The following is a 9,254-nucleotide window of genomic DNA, read 5'->3' as shown; positions in this document are numbered from 1 at the left end:
ACACCAGCGTATTCAACACAACCTCATGTAAAAAAAAAAAAAAAAAAAGGATGAATGAGCCTCAGAGTGAATATAAGATTCAAGTTTCCATTTCATGGTAAATCAAACAATGTAGGCAAACTTTTTCAATCATCACCGGCTCAATCATCTAAAAACCAAAAGTTTCCCAACAGATTTTGATATGAATACATATAAGAAAGCTCATATTAGTAGCAACATCATCAATATCACCATCTTTATGAGCTGGACTCGATCAACAAAAGCATATAACTGAAAGAAAAATAATAAGAAAACAAACAAATAAACAAATCTTTGCTAGTGATAGCGAGACATGTAACTAAAACGCTCAGAAAAACTTTATCAATGATTTTGTGTGTGTTTTCTCTCCGCCACCATAGAATTTGTCCTCTTTTTTACTCTCATCTAAAACCCTAGGATCCCCTTCCTTATATGCTTGCAACTGTGTGTTAGCGATGGGTAGAGGCCCATATGTTGGCCCATTAAAGCTTTATATTGCCCATCCAACGTTTTGAAATTGTTGTTTGTTTTATAGTTTAGTCCATTTGCTTAAAGTTTGATTGAAATTCTAGGTAGTCCTTGTCTTTCAATTTCTTTCTTTGAACTAAAATGGATGGAGAAGTTTTATAATTTTCAAATATCGTCGTTTTCCTTTTTGTCAAACAGAACATAGTTATTTCATAGTTCAAACAATGAATAACTAGATGTGTTAATTCTTGTAGAGGATTAAGAGTAGATCTCATTGTATACATTGATGAATAAGAAGGTTGTTGACATCCAATCAAAATAGGTAATTAGGGGGGAGAATAAAAGGAAAAGACTTGGATAAATGCAAAACCCACAAAAGTATGAAGAAGACAAAACTTTTAGTGTACATAATTTAAAAAAAAAAAAAAACACAAGATGCAGAGATGGATGAGAAAAAGAGGAAGGAAACATTAGCGACGAAGGTTCTTGACTTTGGACCATCCCTTTTTGCAAGATTTGCCGACGACTTTGACACCTTTCTTGAGCAGATGCTTCAGCTCAATCGCCCTCATCTTCACCTGATCCTCGAATGCTCCCATCTTCTTCCTTCCTTTCTTCTTTCTCTAACCAGAGATAGGTATTTATGTCTGTAATAAAGTTTGGCTTGAGCCCACATTTCCCTATTTATAAAAATAGGACAGGCTTTTTTTTTTAACACCTATGATGACAGCTATGATGAGTTTATTCTGTGGTTTGGGGAGATTTACAGCTAAGCTAAGTTAAGCTGTCTCTGTTGTATTTAAAAGTGCTTTTTATTGTTTCTAAACTCTGTTTTCTCTTTGGGTACAAGTTACAGTTGACAGGTAATAAACTAATAACTAGTATATTCTTTTTCTCAATGCTGACCCAACTACCACCCTCTTTCTTCCTTCTCTTGAGTCATTGCTGTTAGCCTTGCTCGCATTTTAAAGACTAGCTAGAGTAAGTGATGCGTGCCGACCTTTCTCATGTCAAATGCTTCCACAAGTATCTACTCACACTCTTTAGGAACAGTCGTATATTCATCCTCCAACATGATCTTCGCAGTACATACCTTGGTGTCTCTATTTGCGGAGACAAAACAGCTGGACCTCACCACCGCGTGGTGTTCCATTATCTTCCTCAACCTCAGGCCAACTAAGAAAATAATGTATGGCACTCAATCACCACATCCTTGCCACCAAACTATTGGCAGACAACACATACCCACATCATACAATCAATATATTATTACTAATCCAACAACCTGTAACTGTGTTTCTCAAGTCTTATAAAAATATAATACGTGGAAGCAAAATGAATAAATCCCAGACAATATCCTCATCACCAAATTTTGCAGAAGAAAGAAATAATGAATAAAAATAGAAAACCAAAACGAAGGACTAAGATTCTCTCTCTCTCCAGAGGAAGAAATGGTATGCCATAGAAAGCCCACAACAGAGCTTCTATGAGCACATGTTTACCTCTTCTTATTTTTGCCCGCAGCTACAGTGACTTCAATACCAATTTACCCCCTCCCCCAATAGTAATGCTAACACAGCCTTCTCTCTTTTACTCTGCCTTGGCTCCCTCGGCCTCAACCACAGGCTTTTCCCCTTCTCCCGAGCCAGCAGCAGCAGCAGCAGCAGCCTCAGGTTTCGCTGTTTCAGCACTTGCTTCTTTGGCAGGTGATGCAGGTTTTTCCTCTGCAGCCTTTGTCTCAGCCTCTGCGGCCTTTTTCTCCGCCGCAGGTTTTCCATCTTTGACTTCCTTGGCGTCTTTGCCACCTTTTGCATCTTTCCCGTCCTTGGCATCTTTCGCGTCCTTGGCTGGAGGAGGAGGAGGCATCATGTGGGGTGGTGGATTAGTCTTGAGCTTCAAGAATATCTGCCTCATCCTCCCTAGATCAGTAGGCTTCCCAGGTTTAGGACCCTGGATAACCATCACAGAAGGTTTCTTGTCCGGATCCTTTTTCCCTCTCTTCTTCTCAATGTTGGGAACCTCCCGCGGGATCAGCTCCGCGATTGCTTTCCAGTAGTGCTTGTCAACTTCCTTGTGGAACTTCTCTTGGTTCACCCAATACAGCTGCAAGAGAGAGAGAGAGAAAGAGAGGCTTGTAAGAAGAATCTCACAGAAAAAGTTGGCTTGAATTGAATCACACAGGGATTATTACCTTCTCTCGTTCGCGGTTATCAGCCTTGTTGGTCTCGATGGTCTTTTCTCTCTTCTCATAAAAGGCATTCTTGTATTCCTCAGCTTCAGCTATGATCTGATTCCGCATTTCCTTCTCCTTCTTTTCCTTCTCCTCGAGGTGAAGGGCGTTTTGACTAAACCAAAATATCACTTCACACACTCAGAGATTCATTTGTATATAGTACTAAACAAGAAAAACAATACTTGAACACAGAACTGAGAACATGAATAAAAGATGGGTTCTTTCTTGATCCTAACCAGAGGCTTTGCAATTGAAACTAATTGTTACTTTCACTATACGACCACATGATCCTAAAATATCTTTATCGAATGATCTAAAGTCCAAAACTTTCCTAAGCTAAGAACAAACTGGGATCTACTCAGAAGCAGAGAGACTAACCGGCGCCACTCACGGCGTTGGAACCCCTCTTCCCGCATCTCGTTTGGATCTGGAAGAGTAGGCCCATCGGAGGCGAAGATCCCGGCGTCTCCGTTTCCGTTCGGGGAGGAAGCAGCAGCAAATCCGTAGCCGTTGGGAGAGGCGGGATTTTCAGATCCGTCTCCGTTGAAGGAGGAGAAGCCACCAGATGGCGGGGCTTCGGAGAAGTTTTCGTAGCTCATGAATGAATCGTCGTGTTCAGTCGGGGAATGGGTCTGAGCCGCCGGGAAGTCTCCGTCATCGAAAGTCGCCATGGCATAAAAATGAGCTTTTTATGATCGATCGCTGCTTTGATTCACAAGAAAGAGAGATATAGACAAAAGCCTTTACGGAACTCTAAACGCGTCGTTTCACAAAGTTTGGCGTAGATCTGATTTACTTTTCTTCCATTAGAATAGGGCACGTTGACCAAAACGTGCAACTGACTAACCCAAGCGACTAAGCGTTTGAAACGGTGACGTTTTACAAATTCGCTGTTTAGGTAGGAGCCTCTGGCGGAGAAGGAGGTTTCCAGGTGTTGGCCTGACTAAACTCTTAGTACGGCGTCGTTTTTATTGTTGTCTTACAAAAAGGCCTCCTGTGAGTGCAGTGCCGTCGTCACTTGATCTCTTCCTTTCCCACAATCTCTCCTGAAACCCTAAATCAAAAAGTCGAGAACAATGGCGTCGTTCGCTCGCCGAGCCATGAGCCTAGCTCAGATTCCATCTGCACGTACCCCCGCCTCTGTCTGTCAGCGTCGTGGTCTCGCTGGCGCCGCTGGTACTTTCTTCTCTCTCTCCTGATATTTGCTTAGATCTAATGATCGTAATTTCTTTCACCATCTGATTACTCCCTCAGATCGTGGAGAAATGTTTGCGGAATCCATTTGATTGATTGATTGATTGTTTGTTTTGGATTGAATCTAAAAAATGAGAATGTTGCAGATCACCATGGATCTACCAAGGTTGACTTCTGGAAACAGCCCACGAACCCAGGAAACTGGAAAGAGGAGCATGTACGTTTGTTTCATAATATCTCCTTTTCTGTTTTTTTTTGTTTTAAAGCTATGAGTTGATGATGATTCTTTTTCTTCTTTTGCAGTTTGTGCTTATTTCGCTATCTGGCTGGGGCATGCTTTTCTACGGTGGATACAAGCTCTTCACCGGCGGCAAAGGAGAGGTAACTAACTGCTTCCTCTTCTTCTTTCTCAGAAACCACCTGTGTTTCTCTACCCCTTACATAAGTTTTCATGGTCTTTGCAGAAGCCTGTCGAGGCTGCACAATGAATTATCACTGGGAAAACACTAGAGAACTCTCATTTCCCTGCATTTGCTTTACCTTCCAGCACCTTGTGACTGGCCTTGTTATCTATGCCAGCAATTACTTCTTGACAATCTTTGTTTGTTTTCTTTGACAATAATATGCATCAGTCACCTTTTGAGATCCTAATTTGGATGATTCTTGGCTGTTTTGCCTTTCATAATTTCCCCATGCTTTGAAACATATCAAGATTTTAGCATTGTGATATGCTTTGCCTCATTCTACCTGTCCGTTTTGGATACCAAATTATAGTTCACATGTGTCTTCCGCCTTACAAATCAGTTCCTTGTTCTGCATTAGTTACTACATCTATTTTCGCCATGTTTGACTTATCCAAATGTTGCTGCTAGTTGCTCTCGTCTACAGCTGATGTTATCGGCTCTGCTAATGCCTAATTAGATAGATCTTGAGAGGACGAAGCACAATTCAGCGTTTACAGTTTGGCGTCTTGTTAGTTTTGTGTTGTCCATCTCTGGCCTTGTGTGTGTATTTGGAGTAAATTAGATCTATGAGTCATTTTCTCCTAGTGCTTTCCAAGCACAACTCTTTTCAGTTGTTCTCTTTTTCCATGCACGGTCTCTTCAAGTCTCCAGTCACCAATGTTGTAGTGTGTGAGGAGACTCTTTTACAAATCGTAACCTTGACTTCCTCAATGTTTCTAGAGGTTTCTTACTCGGAATGCTTCTCTAAGGCAGCAGCCGTTAACTTGTCTACCATCATATTGTAGAACCAAATCTGTCAATTTAGATCGTCACTAAAGGCAAAAATATGGTAGATTCCCTGGCTTTGAAGACTGCATATATATACGAAGAAGTAATTCACCGGGCAAAATAGCGATATGAGTGGATGAATGTTAATACAACTAGAAAAACACAATTAAGTTGCAAGTTTGCAACGCATTGATCCTGTCATTATCATGATATATACGTGAAGCAAAAAAGAAGTGTTGGAGAAAACAACAGGCGATCTCACGCATTCACATGTCTCTAAGGTTTCATCTACTTACCAAACTTTAGTTCAGAATTATTAGCGATATGGCAGTCACGTATGTGTTCCTATACTCCAGTGTGCACATCTTAATGCCAAGATTTCTAATGCTGAATACGAATACACACTTAGTATTAGTACAAAACACCAATGATAGGATTTATCTTTTGGTCTCTCACCATGGCACTATCATGTGAGTTTCATTTTCATTTTAAATATCTGCTAGTTTGAATTTATGCTCATCATGATACAATACAGAAATACACAACCACAAAATCTAATTAATATTCTATAAGATGGATGTTGGGAATGACAACATATTGTTTTTGACTTTAAAATTTCTCATCTTGAACACAAACAACTCATGTATTTATATCAAACGATGAGCAACTCCTTATACCTTTGAGCGATCTGGTCGGCTGTATAGTCCGTATAATACCCTTTTCCCACAATCAGACCTTCCTCTCTGCCAAGCCTCTCGATCAGTCCCTGAACTTCATCTCCTCCGACTATGCTTGGATTCAACAAGTTACAAGCGACCTCTATCACTCCTTCCCCGTGCACCAGAGCCATCGTCTGCACCGAAGCCAAGCCTCCTCCTCTCTCGCTTGCCTTCCTCGCCATTCTCTTCACCGCCTTGAGATCGGTTGACATGACTGGCATGTTGTAGTTACTGACCCACCCGCACGCCCCAACCGCTACAACCCCTTTGGCTTTGCTCACCTCCTGTGGCCCTGCGTCTGGCTTGACAGGAACCACCTCCAGCTCCAACCCACCTGCCCATTCATGTCCCTCCCTGTTCGCCTTGAAGTACCCCAGCTTCCTTCTTATCGAATCCAGCGTGCAATGCTCCTCATGTGCTGCTCCATATAGATATGTAGGAACTGCACAAAATGCATATAAATATCATTTCTAATTATCGCTCAACAGCCTCAAAGATTCCTCCATAAAGTACTAACCCCTGAGAATGGATCCGATGTCCCTTGCCAAGGAAGTGGCAACGGAAGAAACTTGGTCGATAGAGGTCTCATACAAAGGGTGAAAGCATATGTGGTCGACCACTCCAAGCCGAGGATGAGAACCACAATGCGACTCGAGGTTGATCGCGTCGAGAGCAGTCTTAACCATTGCAAAGACCGCACTCTTCAGGGGAGAAGATGATGACCCCGCGTCAGCTAGAGCGGAGACAAGAGTGTACCCAACCCTGCCATAAGCAGCGTCTTCAAACTTGTTGACAATCGCGGCTGGTGGAAAATAATGCTTTGCGGCTATCTCGATAGCTTCAAGGGCAGTCTTGTTCCGCGCTTCAGATATATAAACCTTGCAACAACCAAGCATTTCTCTCCTCCACATCTCCTCCTCCGACCAAGATAAATAAACAAATAAATAAAAGCGTTCGTTGTTGGCTAAAAAAGAAAGAAAAAAAACTTATCCACTAACCAATCTGTGGCCAAAAAAAGTACAAACCAATTTAAAAAAAAAAAAAACTAAAAGAAAAAAGAGAAATAAAAGAGACGTGTCTTGTTAGAAGTCGAGGTTCGAAGAGGGGTTTGGGTATCCCTTGTACACCAATTGTTTCTTGGGTACGCCGAGAGACGCGCATATGATGTTGAACTTGACCCTGAGACTATCCTTGATCTCGTCTTTGCTTTCGTCCTCCGGATCCAGCAGCGGGAACTTATCGAGCAAGGCTTGGAAATCGTGGAGGTGCTTGTGGAGCTGAGGAGACAAGTGAGCAAGGAGAGCAGGAGAGTTCCAGAGGGAAGAGCAGCCTTTGTAGAATCCGAGAAGCTCGCCTGTCTCGAACCCGAGTTTCAATCCAAGATGGCGAGCGTCTTCCCGACCCGACGCAAGGCCCGCTTCGTAACCTTCGTCGAAGCCTTGCTGTATGTGTGTTTCCTCTAGGCGGAGTATGCAATCGAAGATATCTTCGGTATCCATCGTCCAATTGAAAAGTGATGATGATGATCTCTCGAGATAGATATGACGAATCTAATTTTAATTAGGGTTATGGAATAAGACAAAAGAGGTTTAGGGATTTATGATGTTAATTTTGGGTCAGAATATATGCGGCCCAAAACAATTGGGCCTTCCTCAGATATGTTAAGTGCTATCAAACATGAGACACCTGCCTGTACTGAGAGAGAGAGGCATTTAATGATGAAAGCTGTAAAACGACTGGAAGCAAGTTGGGGTAACTTTTTGATTATCATTCCTTCATGCTTTTCCTATTAACTTTTCTTACCAAACTTGTTTGTTTCACTTCAGTTTATGATAAACAAAAAGGAGAAGATCCATCTCAAAAGCTTATAGAAAAATAGCTGAATAACAACAAAACAGTAGGGGGCTCTCTAGGCAGTCAAGCTACATACAATGGCAAGTAGCTTGATTCATTAAAACAAACAAATTATTTAGAAAAACAAAAAAAATAACAAATATGGTTGGTACATCAGTTATCAGTGGTAAGATTTGAGCACAGCTCCACAGAAGTGACAGACAATGGCCTTCCAAGCTTTGCGGTAAAAGGGAACCCCGCAGAATCTTGTGGAGGTTTTCATGTCAGCCACCACTGCTCCTCCTCCGCACCTCGAGCATAAACCGGCCGCAGGCTTCCTCCCTCGGACTTGCTTCCTTTGGTCTACAAGAAAACAGAAGATGGCCATTGCTTCTCCACAGGTCAGACTAGATGAAGAGAGATAGCAAACAACAGAACTGAATGTTGTGTGTTAAGCTTCAAGTTGGAGAGGGGTGAGTGTGTCTTCTTAAATATAGAAGTCTTGGATTTGAACCCCAAAAAAAAAAAAAATAGAGAAGTCTTGGGAGTTTCAACCATCTAGATCGCCGCCGCGTGTCACGTACAGATACAGTTGGCTCGCTGACTTCCCTTACTCCCATTGACTTTTTGCACATTCAAAATTTTTTTATTGAATTTTTATTATTTAAACGAAACCACCACTTATGAGTTGTGCCACATATCTTCTTATTATCACTCTCAACTGCCTCTGGTTATTTATTTTGGATACTACTCTACACCAGAGGGCAGAGACACCCATTTCCCCATTAACCATAGCCATTGACTTTCGCATTATTCGTAGTATTTTATTTAGTCAAATGAATGATAACACCCACCCATTAATGCCTTTGAACAAACTACCATGTTCTAAGGTTACCCATATTTGAGCCATCACGTACGCGTTTGGGTGATATATATATCCAAACTTGCGTATTTATTATGTATATGCTTCAGAGTGTAGGCTTCTTTCAGAGATGGTTTAGAAAAATAAAAACAGTTAAGAAGTTGAGTGAGTTACATTTACTTACAGTGAAAAAAGGGAGTGAGTGGCGGAGTAAGTCAATCCCCCACAAGCGCAAGTGGCAAGAGGAGAGGATTTTTTTGAATGTTGTTATCTGGAAAAAAAAGGGCGAGGGTGTGTGATGTCAGAGAGCTGCCATCATTGCTCGTCCTGTTGCCTCCTGCTTCATCTCTACTGATTTCCCTCTCCCCCAAGTATACGTGTATACTTGATGTTCCCACACACAAACGTACATCATTGATGATTTTTTTGAATGTTGTTATCTGCAACTGATCACAAAATTGTGGAATAAAACCTTTTAAAATGGTTTATTCCATTAATTCCATAACTTGTTTTTATCATTTTCTTTGAAAGAAATTGAATGATCATTCTATCTAATTCTACATCAATTCTACATTCATGTAATTATTCCATCCCTTTTATTCCACTAATTCTTTTTTTTGTCTACTAATAATAGAAGAGAGCGCAATTGAGTTGAGTAGGTGCTTTTTTAGTTTCATAACGTAACTGTTGAGACA

At 41.3% G+C, this 9,254-nt stretch overlaps 5 protein-coding genes across 5 annotated transcripts; 1 reads left to right on the top strand and 4 right to left on the bottom strand.

Annotated features, from left to right (window-relative positions):
- Nucleotides 1-1,736: 1,736 nt before the first annotated feature.
- Nucleotides 1,737-3,477, bottom strand: LOC106310068 (clathrin light chain 1-like). Its single transcript, XM_013747264.1, has 3 exons — nucleotides 3,098-3,477; nucleotides 2,678-2,831; nucleotides 1,737-2,589 (listed from the first exon to the last, which is right to left on the bottom strand). The coding sequence occupies exons 1-3, from the start codon at nucleotides 3,388-3,390 to the stop codon at nucleotides 2,077-2,079; spliced, it is 960 nt and encodes a 319-aa protein (XP_013602718.1). The 5' UTR covers nucleotides 3,391-3,477; the 3' UTR covers nucleotides 1,737-2,076.
- Nucleotides 3,478-3,684: 207 nt separating this feature from the next.
- On the top strand, nucleotides 3,685-4,654 carry LOC106310073. The gene is made up of 4 exons (XM_013747270.1): nucleotides 3,685-3,895; nucleotides 4,060-4,130; nucleotides 4,217-4,294; nucleotides 4,378-4,654. The coding sequence occupies exons 1-4, from the start codon at nucleotides 3,796-3,798 to the stop codon at nucleotides 4,399-4,401; spliced, it is 273 nt and encodes a 90-aa protein (XP_013602724.1). The 5' UTR covers nucleotides 3,685-3,795; the 3' UTR covers nucleotides 4,402-4,654.
- A 984-nt stretch (nucleotides 4,655-5,638) lies between these two features.
- On the bottom strand, nucleotides 5,639-6,949 carry LOC106310069 (formimidoyltransferase-cyclodeaminase-like). Its single transcript, XM_013747265.1, has 2 exons — nucleotides 6,382-6,949; nucleotides 5,639-6,306 (listed from the first exon to the last, which is right to left on the bottom strand). Exons 1-2 carry the CDS (start codon nucleotides 6,773-6,775, stop codon nucleotides 5,798-5,800), a joined length of 903 nt encoding a protein of 300 aa, XP_013602719.1. The 5' UTR covers nucleotides 6,776-6,949; the 3' UTR covers nucleotides 5,639-5,797.
- Nucleotides 6,947-7,404, bottom strand: LOC106310072 (oral cancer-overexpressed protein 1 homolog). The gene has a single exon (XM_013747269.1). It carries the CDS (start codon nucleotides 7,361-7,363, stop codon nucleotides 6,947-6,949), a length of 417 nt encoding a protein of 138 aa, XP_013602723.1. The 5' UTR covers nucleotides 7,364-7,404.
- A 317-nt stretch (nucleotides 7,405-7,721) lies between these two features.
- LOC106310074 lies at nucleotides 7,722-8,170 on the bottom strand. The gene has a single exon (XM_013747271.1). The coding sequence runs from the start codon at nucleotides 8,083-8,085 to the stop codon at nucleotides 7,879-7,881; it is 207 nt and encodes a 68-aa protein (XP_013602725.1). The 5' UTR covers nucleotides 8,086-8,170; the 3' UTR covers nucleotides 7,722-7,878.
- Between the last annotated feature and the right edge of the window lie 1,084 nt (nucleotides 8,171-9,254).

The sequence above is a fragment of the Brassica oleracea genome, chromosome C8 (genome assembly GCF_000695525.1).
Source record: "Brassica oleracea var. oleracea cultivar TO1000 chromosome C8, BOL, whole genome shotgun sequence".
NCBI lineage: Eukaryota > Viridiplantae > Streptophyta > Magnoliopsida > Brassicales > Brassicaceae > Brassica > Brassica oleracea.
Note: the sequence above shows the minus strand (reverse complement) of the source record. Positions and strands in the feature narration are given on the sequence as shown.